Source organism: Triticum urartu, chromosome 3, assembly GCF_003073215.2.
Source record: "Triticum urartu cultivar G1812 chromosome 3, Tu2.1, whole genome shotgun sequence".
NCBI classification, from domain to species: Eukaryota; Viridiplantae; Streptophyta; class Magnoliopsida; order Poales; family Poaceae; genus Triticum; species Triticum urartu.
Window position 1 is genome coordinate 184,256,389 of NC_053024.1, and position 16,614 is coordinate 184,273,002.

General features: G+C 44.8%; 1 protein-coding gene across 2 annotated transcripts; it reads left to right on the forward strand.

The window, feature by feature from the left end:
* The first annotated feature begins 1,929 nt into the window (after nt 1–1,929).
* Nucleotides 1,930–6,110, forward strand: LOC125543525. Of its 2 annotated transcripts, none has more exons than XM_048706896.1 (5): nt 1,930–2,243; nt 3,409–3,862; nt 4,579–4,613; nt 4,738–5,695; nt 5,785–6,110. In XM_048706896.1, exons 2-4 carry the CDS (start codon nt 3,535–3,537, stop codon nt 5,659–5,661), a joined length of 1,287 nt encoding a protein of 428 aa, XP_048562853.1. In that variant the 5' UTR covers nt 1,930–2,243; nt 3,409–3,534; the 3' UTR covers nt 5,662–5,695; nt 5,785–6,110. The 2 variants fall into 2 exon arrangements, with proteins under 2 accessions (XP_048562853.1, XP_048562852.1); XM_048706895.1 differs by having other exon boundaries at nt 4,738–5,683.
* The last annotated feature ends 10,504 nt before the right edge of the window (nt 6,111–16,614 follow it).

Genomic DNA, 16,614 nt, shown 5'->3' on the forward strand with positions numbered 1-16,614 from the left:
CGTTCATTCTCCATTCCCTCTCGAGGCACACTTCGGGTTCATCAGTCCCATAGAATGGTATCTCAATGTCGTCATCAAAGTCAAAGTAACTCATGGGAGTAGTGGACTTGAGCTTGGGAAGTTTTGTAGCACACTAGGACTGACACTATGCAGATCTACCAACTTCCTCTAGCCACCGCACAATATCGATCCTAAGGTTCCATCTTCACACAACGTACACGTGGAAACGTGAACGCCATGTGGGTGGAACAGTCGGTATCACAACACAAGTCACGAAAGAATCTACGACAACAACATATATATACAACAACTTCGAGGAGTCAAATTTAGCGAGTCAATACAACAAGGGTCTTTCGACCAAGATACAACACATACAACAGAAGCGAATGTACCTTATATACAGGTAAAGAATACAAATGCCTTAAGAAGGATTTAATGAAAAACAAAGGGCGTCCATACCCCTGTGCAGACCATAATCTCTTGGATAACCAGCTGATGTTGTCCTTCAACAAACTTGTTCTTGAAATGCTACCATCTCATTTGCAACAATTTCGATGGGAAAAAGGCAAATTAAGCTAGGTGCACAACTGTACTCGCATGACTTACGCCAAATCTATCTAGGTATGCATCATTCTCAAGGGAAAAGTATGTAGCATCTTATCCCATCTTAAAGTTGGTTTATTCGGCAGCTACAAATGCTACTCATTATAGGGATTTCGTGGGTTAAGCGACAACAAAGGACTAAGCATTCTATATAGACACCTAATAATTTTCGTCTATCATAGATAAAAAAAGAGAGCACATAAGAAAAATGATTGCATGTGGACCATCTATGCTTATCGTCAAAACATAAGACAACCTTACATTCCCCTTTTGTACCACCCATGAAGAAGAATCCCCAAGGCATTCACACAATTGGCAAGTTTTATTAATTAGTTGAAGTTGTTAAGATACGTTAGCTTACAAAATTAAGGGTGGGCAATTTTTAGCAATTATGTTGATGTTGTGCTATGATCAAGTTAGCAAGCTCCAAGTCGTCCATAGTCGCGGACACGACTATTTGAATAGATTTAACCCAACATAACACCAACTTACCGAGACAAGCCCGATCGTCCCTAAAAGGCCAGTTAAGCACATTATAAGAGAAGTTTAGTAAGAGTGCTTCTTGTATGGGTGTGTGTATCGGTGCAGTTTCTTCCCGCATGTTGGAACTTGTCGACATTGGTTCCTTAAATGAGGTTGTATGTGACATCCTAACTTCATAGGAATGCTAGACTGCTCATATCAAGAAGAAATTACTTCTTTTTCGAGAGCCCATTCGTAAAGAACCTCACAAGGAAAGAGAAAACTAGTATTGAAACGTAACGGCCGAGAACCGGTGGCATTACAAAGAGAACCGAATGTAAAAATTTAATTTAATCTGAGCAATGTTTTTTGTCAAATAAAACATTAAACAGAAAATGGTTTTTGTGTTTTTTTAGAAAAGAGATGTTTTTTGTGTGCAAATGAGTACAAACACACCTGGGCTGTGCACATACATTAGTGGGCCGTTCTCTTGTCTCGAGTAGAGATTCAGGCCAGCGGCCTGGGCCCTGAAGGGCTCACGGCCATTCAACAGCTGCGTGCGACGCCGACGAGTCCGTATATGGCTGACCGCACCTACGGCCGACATACGCCACGTGGCGTGACGAGTCAGCGGGAGCGAGTGAGTGCTCGATTCGCTTTCTTGAAACGTCCACGAACAGAAACGCACCACGCGTACCAAAACATCTCCGGCACCGAGACTCCACTGTCGATGCAGGTGGGACCGGCTCCGCTAAGCATGGGCCCACGCGACGTGGACCAAGAGCAACACGGCTTCCCCGCGACACCGCCGGGTGTAGTATATGTGTACGTGCTCGGGTGGCCGGAGAGTTTACACCTAGCAGCACCACGGAACGGAAATAAACCATTTCCCACCAGTCTTCGTACCCACTCCGTCACATACCCACGCGCTCCTCTCTCTCTCTCTCTCTCTCTCTCTCCTCGGCTCCTCCTCCTATTCCCCCTCCGCGTCTCGCGGCCGTAACCCTAGCCCCCCCGCGAAGAGCCATCCGACGGCGACGGCGACGACGTCGTGGGATCTGATCTGGACCTCTGGATTGCCTCCGCCTGGTCCGTGTCGGTGGAGCTGCGCCCGTGGTTGCTCGATTTTGTGCCCGCCCCAGCTTCCGATTGGGGCTAAATTTCCCCATAGGCTCGAGGTAATTTCTGGGAACTGTGGACTCGATTTTGGGCCATGGGGGAATAATTGGGGAATTAGGAGCCACTTTTTTTTTTGCGAAGAATCGACGACCTTAGGCGGAGAAAATTTTGCACCCAGGCCTAGTCTGTCTGCAGTCTGAATTACTGGTACGATAAAATATTTTCCATAGTTCACATCGTAAGAGTTAGTTATTTTTTGACGGAAACTGCAGATTGTTCCGTTCAAACAGATAGATTGAGTTTATTTTACATACTTCAAAATGAATTGTAGTCACACGGGTCTATCTTTTACATTGTTGGTCTCAGCTGGTATGTTCATCGCCGATTTATTATTGTTGGGAAATGCAGTCATAGTAACCATCAATTTCAGAAAATTCTTATATTCTTATTTGCCAGTGTGATTTAACCTGATACCCAAGAAATATATCATACGTGTCATTCAGCCTCGTGTTTCCTCAATTCTTGATTTCACATACACATAAGTATGAGATGCTCTCACATTGCACACAACGGATAAGTTCTTTTTGAGTGTGCACTGGTTTTGGAATATCTTCAGTGGTACTTAACATGCCTTCCTTCACCTACTTCCCTTGAAAGTTGTTGGCCTTCCTAGCATACTGCCGCCAAAATTATAAGCAAACGTATTTTTCTATCAATCTTGTATAGGTTTGTGCTGGGTAAATTTGTTAGCTTGCTCCCAGGTGAAGTAAATAGCTTAGTGGCAGCTTGAGGATGTTTGTATGTTCAGAAGGTTCTGGATATAATCAGTTAATCACCCAAACTTAAGTGAGCTACATCTGTTCAGATGTCTAGAAAACACACTTGATCTTCGGTTGTAAATCCCTTCATTTATATATATGAAGCTGTATCATTTCTTTAACTTGACAAATTCAAAGTGACAATTAAATTTGGACCCCTCCTGCATTTCTTTCTTTCTGGATTGTAGGTCCAGTAGACAATTGTCCCAAGCAAGGGGTTTAGCTGCCTCAAAGTTAAATAAAAAAACACTGGTCCTGCATGGTCTTAAACAAGCCTGCCCTTGATGCTTGTTATTCTTGCTAAGATTGGTTTCTGCCTTTAGATCTGGAGTCTCTCGATGCCTCTAGTATAACTTAGAATGTCCCATGTTTCATCATTTCTTTGAAGTCTGTCATTGTTTTGCAGTTTCATCTTGGGAGGGTGAATATGCTATTTGTGATATCTGATTTTTCATCACATGGATGAATTCTGAAGATTTGGTTGTATATAAGTCGAGACAGTAAGGGACATTGATTTATTTCAACAATCAATATGGGGGCTAATTGTTGCATAGCTGCCAAGCAGAGGCCTGAGCCATCAGTAGCTTCAGTTGAAGTTTCGGCATACAGGACAAGACACTCGCCGTCATGGAGCTTCCGGTGGGACAACCGCACACACATAGAGGATATAATGGAAAACGCTGCACTGTTTTCCAATCACAGTAGTGGAAACATTCGTCCAGAACTAAAGAGTGGTTCCATTGCACCAACCGAAGGCCATCCCAATGAGGACAATCTCCCTGATGTTTTCCGCGGGGTCAAATGTCAAAAACCTGACAAGAAGATGGAAGCATCCAAACGTTCCAAAGCTGGTCTTCAAGGTATAGTTTTAAATAAATTGATGTTCTGTGATTTTATCTCTGCTTCTTTATGTGGTTTCCTTTTTTTCCATCTGGATTTCATATTTACAGTCTCAATAGTTGGTGATTGCATGTTGTATATATTTAGGACCACAAAATGAAGCTGGTTATGGCGGTGTAAATATTACTCCCTCCGTTCCAAATTACTTGACCCATATTTATCTAGACACGGATGTATCTAGACACTAAACAAGTATAGATACATCCGTGTTTAGACAAATTCAAGTCAACTATTTTGGAACGGAGGGAGTACATGAATAATTGACAACGAGAAGCATTTTTTAACCCGCCTCACTTTGTCTTGACTCACTCGAGTCCAAATGCGCTTACATTCTTTTTTTTTTCACTGGATATTTATCATGCCTACAAAAAAAATTAAAAAGGGGCAGCCCGGTGCATGTAGCTCCAGCTTGCATAGGGTCCGACCACTTTGGGTCTATTGTACGCAGCCTTTCCATGCATTTTTGCAAGAGGCTGTTTCCAGGACTCGAACCCATGACCTCATGGTCACAAGGCAACAGCTTTACCGCTGCACCAAGGTTCCCCTTCCATGTATAGAATTAGTAACTGAAAAAATATCAGTTCTATTAAGTATCAAAATTCAAACTTCACTAAAGAAATGAGCAAAATTTGCACTTATATTGAGCAGTTTTTCACTACCTGTTTCATGTTTTCAGCCGTTCAATCTACAGCGAGCAATTCACCTCCTGAGGTATGCAGTATTGAGTATTGCAGCTATATCTCCCGACTTAGCACTCTTATTTTCCAAGTGCTATTTAAAATTAGCAGTTATTATTTTATGGTTATTTCCTTATCCAATCACTATTTTTGTGTAGGCAAAGTCCTGCAAATCATCAGATATGGTAAATGTTGCTTCAGACATAAAGACATCAAAGTCCCTTCCTTCAACACCACCCCTAGTATCCAGAACAGATCCTTCATCCTCTAGGTGTCATTCTCTTCATGTGGACTCATTCTCAATGAGGAAAGCACGTCGATCACCTGGACATCAACTATGTAGGCAGATCTCGGACAGCAAGATCCCATCTCTCAAGTCCTTCAGTGAGAGTAGCTATGCAGGAGGAAGGCCATCGAGTTCCATGCTCTCGACCTGCAGTAATGATCCATTTGGAGGAGGATCACAACATGGTGGATCATCAGATGGATGGTCAACTCGCACATTTTCTGACTTAGTGGCCTCATCTCAAAGAGAGAGGTGGTCAGTTGACAGTGAGCTCTTTGGCTCTATCAGCAGTAAAATAGCTAGACCAAATGATTCACATGCAACTGCTCTCTCTCCTGACGAAGGGATATGCAAGCTGTGTTCAAAGCTATTAAAGGAACGGTCTACATGGAGTGCTCATGATCTGGGTGTAGTAGCTGTTTTATTCTGTGGTCATGCATATCATGCAAACTGTTTGGATAGTACTACTTCTGAGTGTGAGAAATATGATCCTCCATGTCCTGTATGCACCCATGGTGAGAAAGGTGCAGCAAAGCTATTTGGTAAGTTGGACTCAAAGATTAAGAGCAGGAAATCTAAAAATGTGATCTTAGATACTGATATAGATAGGAGCTCTAAGCACAAGAAGAGAAGTATGAGGGAACCCAGGTTAGGCACAAGTTCTAGCATGAAGGATTCATTTCGTCGACCATTTTTAAAGAGGCATTTTTCAATTGGTTCTCGACCGCCAAGATCAGTTCTGAGGAGTGAGCCAACAGGAAAGAAAGGTTTCTGGGCAAGACACTGGAGAGAATAGCCAGCTACATATCATCAACGTGGTTAGCATCTTCATATGTGTTTCTTATTCTGTAAATTCAATGTTGATGGCTCTTTTCGTATGGAAATAATAGTGTCTTATCTGTCTTTATCTTTTCCTTAGGAAATCATTACATGGTGTGAGCTCTTGAATGAGCAAGGATAGAAGTGAAGCTACATATTTTTATGTTTTGGTACTATTCATTAAAGCACACTTTGTGCTGAACAAATCTAGTGAGACTAGAAATTGTCTTGCACCTGCAGCTGAGGATTGTTGCGGTCTAACTTTATTCCTAGGCAATGTAACAGAATAGAAAATGGGAATAGTCTCCCAGGGTGGATTTAAGGGTTTAAATCTGCTATGTTATATCGTTATCTTTCCATTCTCCTTTGTAATCGTTATTTGTCAGTTAGCATAATTTAAAGACTAGCATCCAGATAGTTCTCCTCACAGAACACGAGTGTTTGGAGACTGCTCAGAAGGATTTCAGACTGAAAGATGCAGGAGTTCAAATATAAATAGCTCATCTGGCGATGCATATGTACTATGTTACTCCGTCTGTCTTAAAATATATGACCTTTTTTGGTCTAGATTTAGACCAAAAAACGTACATTTTGAGACAGTGGGAGTAGATTTTACAAGATGTGCAAGTGGCACCGGTGCTGAATGGTTAACCCGAGGATTATTGTCTTTTAAGTGTTTTTCTTTAGTGTGCCCCGGTGTGTTTGTTCGGCGTGTGTAACCATGCATCGGTGGTATTTTCCTCTGTCGGATTAGTTGATTAGGGGCGCATTTATTAGATAAAAGATTGATGCGGGCTCTGCTCGTTGATCCGATGATTCATGGTAATCACACGGCCTTCGTGTCGGCGACACATCATTCAACTTTTTGCCCTATCAATTTTTGATGGTAGGATAGGGGCTGACGGGTGACGAAGAATTAGGGTTCGATTCCGGATAGGGAGCCTAAGAAACGGCTACCACATATAGATAAATCTGCCTATGCATTTCTAGAACGAGTATTAGACCAACTCTAGCAGATCTGCCAATCTCAATATTTTTGCAGGAGACCCCCCCCCCCCCCCCCCCCCCCCCCACCCACTTGTTGGCGTGAAGGAAACTTTCGTCCCTTCCATTCTCGCTTCCATTCGCTGCCCCCCGATCTTGCCGTCTTGCCTCGCCACGCCACCAACCGTCGCTATGGAGTACCCGCGACTGAAAAAGCATGGTGCCCAATGTTTGATTTCGGTGATGGATGACAATCTTTATGGACTAATGGTTGCCTTAAGCTATATTTGAAGAGTTTATATATAGACATTTATTGAAGTCCATTTGTTGGTTTCAAGCATAGTCTAAGAAGTCGAACTGGAAATTGAACCGAAAAGGTTGTCGGTTCAGGTTTTTACCGGTCAGACTGCCGGTTCATTGGTTCAATTTTTGGGTTTTAAAGCAATAAAATAATATATGTGCTATATAGTGTGAAACAATGGTCAAATAAAATTATTTCCATGCAATGGACAACAAAGTGGCATAATCGAGTTGGTTATTGGGCCATGGGCAGGCCCGTGTATTGTTCACACGGCCTGGGATCAAATCCCACTTCTCCCAATTTCTATTAAAACATTTTCATGGTTTTTCCCGGTTCAATGGCCCGGTTTTTTCACCGGCCGGTTCGACCAGTTTCCTTCGGTCTAATTGCAGAATAGTCTTATTAGCTTAAAAACCACCAATGTCGCCGGTTCCGGTTTTTCCTGATTCGATCGCTGATCTGGTCCAGTTTTTTAAACTAGGCTTTCAAGGAGATTATGTGATGACCAAGGTGCTATTCAAGGAACCATCCAAAGATCGGATATAGAGAGGACATTATACAAGGTTGATCACGACTAAGTCAAAGAGTGAATCAAGTTGATCAACACACAAAGCGAACAAGATGCATTCAGAGGGATCAACTGATCCCATGGTATGGTAAGCATTGTCCATTACGCTTTGTGTACTAACCCATGGTCTATGTGAGAGTTCTGCGTGGGGTTAGGTATTCTTCCATGGGCTTGCGTCAAGAGGAAGATCTCATACAACCTATGGAGGATGACATCAAGTCAAGATTGTAGTGTGCAAATTCAAGTGGAGCATCACGAAGAGATCATGCTTGAAGCTTGCCGTCCATTGTGGTGATAATGGACTTGTGAAGAGGTGTCGAAGAGTGGTCACCGATAGTGGAGTATGGGGGAGCAATCAACTAGTCTTCACCGAGCCAACACAATCAAGAAATGTGGTCCAACTTGAGGAAGTCAAGATCATCATCATCTAGCTCAAGTGGACTATGTGCAAGGCAAAGGTTTGCCCTTGATAGGTTTTCTATTTTACCGGTCTCACGCTGGTAGTTGGGAGACCAGGTTATATGATCGATTGCCGTACTCAAGGGGGCTCTCAAGTGAGTAGCTTGATCGTATCGTTCGTAGAGAGCTCAAACCATTGCATCCTCGCATCATATTTCTTGGTTCTTGTTTGGTTTTTCTTTGTGTGAGTGTTTGAGCTTATGGTCATCTTCATGACAAGCTCGACTTCATCGAAAGCGGAGTTCATATGCATCTTCTATGATGTTTTCGATGATGGAGTTTATGCCAGTTCTTCACTGATGGAGGTTTCACACCTCTATATCATAGGCATACCCCACTGATCATATTTGTCACATTTATCCAACAAGCTTGAGTTATGGCAGTTCTGGCTTTCCCGCATCCATCTATTTTGCTGAGGCCTTTTTGTTGCACTCTAGCGGTAGTACCGTTCTAGGAAGCGGCAGTACCGCTTGCACGGTACTTCCGCGGTTCTAGTGCCGCAGGCACTACCGCTTGTTTTGGGTATACTGAACTCTTTTTCGCATCAACAACAGTTGGGCACGGTAGTAGCGTTGCATACGATAGTACCACTCCTACCAGCGGTAGTACCGCTTCCCGGTACTTCCGCTGCCGACTACCGTCACACTACCGCTTATCCTTTTGCTTCTGTAGTCCCTCGCAGCTTGCACGGTAGCAGAGCGGTAGTACCGCTTTATGCGCTACTGCCGTCCTACCCTCCCTCTACTACCGCTAGTTCTTTGTATCCTGAGACACTAAGCGGCATTACCGTTTGTGAGGACAGTAGTACCACACCGGCGACACTACCGTGCCTGGACTTGCATTCTCTCAGTGCTACACCTAGAATTACCACCCAAGTGGTAGTACCGCTCCCGTAAGTGGTAGTACCGCTTGTGTGCGGGCTGAAGGCATAACGGTTGGATTTGTCCCCGCCTATAAAATGGGGTCTTCTTCCCCAATGGATCTTATGTTCTAAGCTTGTGTTTTGCCCCCATTGTTGACCTTCTTTGAGCTTGCTATTTCTCAATCCCTCCAATGATTCTTGCTAGTTCTTGAGGGAAAAGAGAGAGGAGATCTAGATCTACATTTCCACCAACCCCTTTCTCCTCTATGTGAGGGGAACCCCTTGGATCTAGATCTTGGAGTTCTTTGTGTTCTCTTCTTTGTTCTTCCTCTCATTTTCCTCCATAGCATTAATTGTTGTGGTGGGATTTGTGGGAGAAGGACTTGGGCACTCTGTGTGCTCTTGTAATTGCATTTGGTGCATAGGTTTGAGTTGTCCATTGTGATACATGGAAATGAAGTTTGAGAGCTTGTTTCTCTTGGGTGCTTGGGCGTCCTAGATTGTTGGCTGTGTCTCGAAGCTCAATCATTGTGCTGTAAAGCTCCGGGCAAGCATTGGGGTCTCCAATTAAGTTGTGGAGAATTCTCGAGCAATTTGTACGGCATCGGTGACCGTCCCCAACGGTTTCCATCTGTACGGGTTCAATGACCGCCGTCGGGCCCATGGGACTGGGGGTGCGCAGGCACGTCTGCCTGTGGCCCAGTGCGCAGCGCCCGCCAGGAAGCCCAAGGTTGGCCCACCACCAGAGCTTCATGAGCAAGACTCTCGCAAGGCCCTCGCCTCATGAGGAGCACGTCAGTGATATGTCTCCAACGTATCAATAATTTTTGATTGATCCATGCTATTATATTATCTGTTTTGGATGTTTTATATGCATTATCATGCTATTTTATATTATTTTCGGGACTAACTCATTAACCTAGAGCCTAGTGCCAGTTTCTGTTTTTTTCCTTCTACTCATGCTTCGCAGAAAAGGAATATCAAACGGAATAAAACTTTCGTGATGAATTTTCTTGGACCAAAAGACACCCAGGAGACTTGGAGTGCAAGTTAAAAGAGCCACGAGGCGGCGACAAAGGTGGAGGGCGCGCCTTAGGGGGGGGGCGCCCCTACCTTGTGGGCCCCTCATGGCCTTCCTGACCTAGTTCTTCCTCCTATATATTCACATATATTCCAGAACCTCCAGAAGCATCCACAAAAACACTTTTCCACCGCCGCAACCTCCTGTTCCCATGAGATCCTATCTTGCGGCCTTTTTCGGCATCCTGCCGGAGGGGGATTCGATCATGGAGGGCATCTACATCAACTCCATTGCCCTTCTGATGAAGCGTGAATAGTTTACCACAGACCTATGGGTCCATAGCTAGTAGCTAGATGGCTTCTTCTCTCTCTCTTTGATTCTCAATACCATGTTCTCCTCGATGTTCTTGGAGATCTATCCGATGTAATCTTCTTTTGCGGCGTGTTTGTCGAGATCCGATGAATTGTGGATTTATGATTAGATTATCTATGAATATTATTTGAGTCTTCTCTAAATTCTTATAAGCATGATTTGATATCTTTGTATTTCTCTTTGAATTATCGGTTTGGTTTGGCCAACTAGATTGTTTTTTCTTGCAATGGGAGAAGTGCTTAGTTTTGGGTTCAATCTTGCGGTGTCCTCACCCAGTGACAAAGTAGGGGTAGCGAGGCACATATTGTATTGTTGCTATCGAGGATAAAAATATGGGGTTTACATCATATTGCTTGAGTTTATTCCTCTACATCATGTCATCTTACTTAATGCGTTACTTTGTTCTTTATGAACTTGATACTCTAGATGCAGGAAGGAGTAGGTCGATGTGTGGAGTAATAGTAGTAGATGCAGGCAGGAGTCGGTCTACTTGACACGGATGTGATGCCTATATTACATAATCATTGCCTTGGATATCGTCATAACTTTGCGCTTTTCTATCAATTGCTCGACAGTAATTTGTTCACCCACCGTATTATTTGCCTTCATGAGAGAAGCCTCTAGTGAAACATATGGCCCCTGGGTCTATTTTCCATCATATTAGTTTCTGATTTACTATTCTTGCAATCTTTTATTTTCATATCTATAAACCAAAAACCCAAAAATATTTTATCTTTTGTTTAGTTTTATTTATCTCTATCAGATCTCACCTTTGCAAGTGACCCTGAAGGGATTGACAACCCCTTTATCGCGTTGGGTACAAGTGTTTGATTGTTTGTGCAGGTGCATCTATTGGGGACTTGCGCATTTCTCCTACTAGATTGATACCTTGGTTCTTAACTGAGGGAAATACTTATCTCTACTGTGCTGCATCACCCTTTCCTCTTCAAGGGAAAAACCAACACAAGATCAAGAATTAGTAGTCAAGAGGCGGCTTCCCAAGGCTACCTCCCGAGTCTCCTCGCAGAGGCGTACAAGTCAAGAGCAGTTCGGCAGAGTCACACGGCCCTGCGCCTTCACGTGGGTGACGCGCGCGGCGACGAGTGAAGCCAGAGGAGCGCCAGCAGGCACGGATGAGGAGGCTTTCCTCTTCTGTGCTAAGGGAGCAAGGCCATCCACCAGTTCCCAAGGCAATCCCCAAAGGTTAACGATTCGGTGCATGAAGACCAAGGCGATGGCACACCAGGGGGAGGTCATCACCGAGCCCACCGGTGCGTCGTGGGCAGTAGCTTTGCAGACGAAGACTACCTTTAGTCAGGATAAGCCGCGCCCATGTCCCCCTTGAAAATGGCCACTGTGGCAACCCTTCCCGCCAAGTGTTTTCGGGGGAAGAGGACCAAGGCTAGTATAAAAGATGGCAGGGTGGCGCCGTGGTGGTGAATCGACTCCATTTCCCCCACGACTCTTGTACTCACATCCCCCTGCGAGAGGAATCCAACCAAAAAGTAGGAGTAGGGTTTTACACCATAAGGTGGCGTGAACCTGGGTAAACTGCCGTGTCTACTGTTCTTCTTCTCTAGTTCGTGCTTGTCGGGCATCGTTGTGAGGTCGTGAGGCAGAGTAGGGCGAGAGCAGTGAGCGCACCCCAGAGGTCAAACCACTTGGGTCCCCGAATCCCCGATTTCGACATTTGGCGCGTCAGGTAGTGGTGCGCCGCTGTTCTTCCACTTCGGTCCGATCTCCGCTCCACCAACTCCATGGCTGACGCTCACCGTGTTCGTGCTGAGCGCCGGGCGGCTCGCATCCCCCAGACATAGCCCGCAGGCCGTGGCAACCGCCGCCACTCTGCTGAGGCTGGGGCAGCTGCCACCGACCCCGCCACCCACGAGCAGCAGGACTCCTCCATGCACCCTTCTGTCCAACTCGACGGCCGTACCACTACGGCCTCCTCCTTCCTAGGCCGTCGCGGGCCGCTGAACGCGCAAGCCGCGCTACTCATGGCGCATGAGCTGCTATGCTATCATCTGACCGACATCGGCTATGACGCATGGCTTGGTCACATCATTGAGCTCGTCAACGCTGTTGAAGAAGCCCTAATGCCCTCCCACTCGCTCCATCCTCTGCCGTCTCACATTGGTGACATGGCACACGATGCGCCTCCGCCTCCTCCCTTGCACAGCGACTACGCCAAACCCCGACGTGACACACGGTCCAAGGTTGTCAGAATCGTGATTCTGAATCAGATCGTAGGTCCAATTGTAGGATCGCAAATCATGGAATCTTCACTATCAGGATCATAGAAACGTAGATTTTAGAGAGCAAAATCATAGAATCAAAGAGGTTAATTTGGATCGTAAAGTCATAGAATCGTATAATAGAATCACGATTTTGACAACCTTGCGCGGCCGCGTGACCCGCCTCGCGGAGCGCCACTGCCGGCCCGAGATGAAGCCAGCTACCAGATCGTCCACCACGCGCCGCCTGACACACGCGCGCTCCTTGAGAAGCAGCGCCAGCACGAGGATCGGATCGTCCAAGAGGTCATGGCGACTGGGCACCAGAATCGAGCCGCCCCAATGCGTGGCGTTCCCTCGAGTAGCGTGGGTTGCCGAGCCTTCACTCACGAGCTGTGCCGGGTGGTTTGGCCTGTCAAGTGCAAGCTAGAGCTGACACCGCACTACGATGGCATTCCCGACCCCATGGAGTTCCTCCAGCTCTACGCACGGAGCATCGAGGCGGCGAACATCGTCGATAAGGTAGTCATGGCAAACTGGTTCCCCATGGCCCTCAAGGACGGCGCGCGCTCCTGGCTCATGAACCTGCCAGAGGAGTCGATCTCTTCGTGGAGCGAGCCCTGCGAGCAGCTCATCCCCAACTTCAAGGGCACCCACAATCGCACGCTCACCGTCAACGACCTGTGGTGTAGCGACCCGATCCCAATGGACCGTAGTCTCTGTGCTTAAGTTTCATCCCTGGATCGGTATTGCTGACACACACAATACTCGAGGATTTATAACAGAGTTCAATCACACACTTATAACATCGAGTGTCCCAAAAAGAGTACTTATTACAATAATATGGCTGAAGGCCATCTAAATAACTTGTGGAAGCATCAAACATAAATGAGTCCATCCAACTCCACGGCAAAACTGAGTGCATGACAACGACCTATCGCACCTTACTCTTCGTCTGAAAATTCTGCAACACGATACATTGCAGCCGTGTAGGTCAGCACATGGAATATGCTGGCAAGATCAAACTATAGAGAATAATGATGCAAGAATAACTATCACTACATGCATATTTGGCTGGTGGAGGCTCTAAGTTTAATATTTGCATAAAGCTAATTTTTCCCTACAGCAAAGGAATAGATTTTAATTAACTACCAAGTTTATGTCATTATTGAGAAGGTTCCTCCAACTCAATCCCAAAATAATATTAATAACCCAACAAATTCATTAAGTAAGTGATGAGATCAATCAATAATTCAAATACCAGATACTCAAAATGTCCATAACCGGGGACACGGCTAACCATGATTAGTTTATACACTCTGCAGAGGTTTGCGCACTTTTCCCCAGAAGACTCGACCACATCCATGATCGGATGATCGAGACATAGTCTTTCTGAAGCATTAACTCTTTGCTCTGGGTAGATAGTACCATCCTACTTTCCCCTACATCTGCTAGCCTACCACTGAAAGAGGTCATACAACTTACTCAACTATGCCAGAGCCCATAATGGCTTGTGGCTCCACACGGAAGTTTCTGAGCATGAATAATATTATGATCCCTTTGAGCCTGGGTGGCATTCCATAGGATGATCACACAGGTACTCCGGGATATCCTAGGACAACACTAGATTGCTCTAGGTGCCTGCAACCAATCCACCCAGATGTGTATTAAATTAGCCACCTTAAGTTTTCCTTAGTTAAATCTCACAACTTGCATGAAACTCACATACCAATCCCCTCTACGAGCATGGCTAAGCAATATGAACATAGTGTATAATCCCGGGGTTGATAAAAAGACAATAGGTTCCTACCTCATCAACTACTTACCCATAACCACATGTTTACAATCCTACTCACGCAATGTTTGAGGGTTGAAACTAATGCATATAAACTAGGTAATAAAGGGATATGATCAAAGTGTAATTTGCCTTGCTGACAATCGGAAAACCCTAGAGATTCGTAGTAGCAAGCTTCACACTCCGGGTACTCTATCATAAACAAACAATATCATACATAAGCACTCAAGCATAAGATGCAAAGGTAAAACCAAATAAAAATATCTGAATAGAAATTACAAGCGAAGAGCTTTGATTTGCAAAAAGAATCAATCAAATCAGAGATACGAAACTCAAACTACGATAAAAAAAAGTTCAAATTTAAATTTGTTTGAAACCAAATTTTAAAACTTTCAAAAACATGTTCAAGTTGATTATCTAAATAGATGAGAACGTAACGAAGAATTTGGCGTTGGTTTTGTTGGATTTGGACAAACGAGCAAAAAATAGTGAGGGTTTGAAGATCAGGGACTAATCTGCGATGAAATTATTACGGATAGGTCCCTGGCCAAAAATAAACAGAAAAATAAAAATCTATCGGACGAACGTTCGCTAACTCATCTAACCTAAATAATAAACGGACTAAAAAGAAAAACCGAAAAAACGAGTCGGCGGTTCGGTTTATACCGGTTCGGCGGTTCAACGGGAAAAAATTGGCGGCGGCAAAGTCCGTCGAGGGCGGGGTGGTGCGGCAGCGGCGGGGTGGTGCGGGGCGACAGCAAGGTGGCGTCAACGACGGCTAGCGGCACGGGGTGGCGACGCGGGGCAGCGGCGTGCGGCGGCTCGGCTTGGCGGCGGAAGGCGGCGGCGGGTGGTGTGAGGAGGAGGGGGCCGGGGGCCTCGGCCTTATAGAGGGCCGGGGGAGGTGGTGGCTTGGAGGAGGGGAATGGCGGCCGAAGTCTGACCTCGGTACGGAAGCCGATGGAGTCGCGGCGGCGGTGTCGGGCAGGAGCCGGACTCGGTCGGGGCGACGCGGTGCTGGGCCGGCTGGGCTTCGGCCAAGTCGGTCCGAAAAAGTTGTTTTTTAAATAACACCGCGAATAAAATCCAAAATAAAATAAAATAAAAATCCTAAAATACCAGAAGTAATTTTCACCATCCCCTCCTAATATTTGGGACAATGTGAACATTTTTCTGGGCTAAAATGCAATTATTAAAAATGCAATTTCCCCCTAATTTAATAAAATTCAACCTAATAAAATTCCAAAAAAAATTCAAATAAAAATTTAATTTTATTCAAAATTAAATTTCCAATATTTCGTAACTGTTTTGAAGAAGTCATATTATCTTCTCCCATTATTTTATTTATTTGAAATAATTTGAATAAAACCACTTTGATCCAATTTACCTATTTTGAAAATTCAAAAAGTAGGGATGGCAATGGGTAGGGTATGGGCGGGTACGATCTTTTTGTGCCCAAATCCATACCCAAATCTTTTTTCCATACCCACCCATTTCAATATCCATGGGCACAAATTGTTACCCATGCCCATACCCATCGGGTATATTATACCCAATGGGTATCCGGTGGATACATTATATAACATCGGCATGATAAAAGTAAGACAAGAAATTGTCTAAAGCTAAACTTAGGCACTTGACCATCACAATCTGGTTTGCACTTACATCAAAAGTTCACAATGATGATTGAGACACAAAGGTCTTAGGTGCTGTTTGGTTGCTACCTGAGAGAGATTTGCTTGGCCAGAAGCAAGCCGGACAAGCATCCACATCTTGTTTGCTTGGTGCCTGAGCACTATTTGGAGTAGCCTGACCTGAGATCCTCGGGCGAGTAGTTAGCCGGAGTCAGGCCAGCAAAATCAGAGGCCTGACTCAGGAAAACGCAATCAGTGCATGCATGCTATTATTTTAACATTTGTCACGCTCCCATGCATGTCCTCGGCTGTATGCTATATTATTTTAATAATGCTCAGGCTCAAGAAATGTTCAGGGAATGAACCAAACAGCCTCTCTCCAAGCTGCGTCAGAGGCCAAAGTCACGAAAAACTTTCATGCCTACCAAGCACCGATTTTCTTCAGGCAAAGTGCTTAGGTCACCAACCAAACAACCCCTTAATCTCCATTACAAACTAACTTAAAAAAAGTTTTCAAACTTGCAATGCTAATTACTGTATGTTTACCAAGATATTATAGGTCTTAATTAATTTATTAATTTTCTAGGTATCCATTGGGTTACCCATGGGTATAATTTCATACCCATACGCTACCCATGAATTTTGCGGATATGGATACCCATTACCCATGGGTATGAACTGATAGAAAGTCTCACCCATG

Excerpts from the sequence above, each read along its gene's own strand:
- LOC125543525 (XM_048706896.1), top strand. The coding sequence starts at position 3,535 with ATGGGGGCTAATTGTTGCATAGCTGCCAAGCAGAGGCCTGAGCCATCA. Across the intron at positions 3,863-4,578 it reads TTCCAAAGCTGGTCTTCAAG|CCGTTCAATCTACAGCGAGC; the intron begins GTATAGTTTTAA and ends TCATGTTTTCAG. Across the intron at positions 4,614-4,737 it reads CGAGCAATTCACCTCCTGAG|GCAAAGTCCTGCAAATCATC; the intron begins GTATGCAGTATT and ends ATTTTTGTGTAG.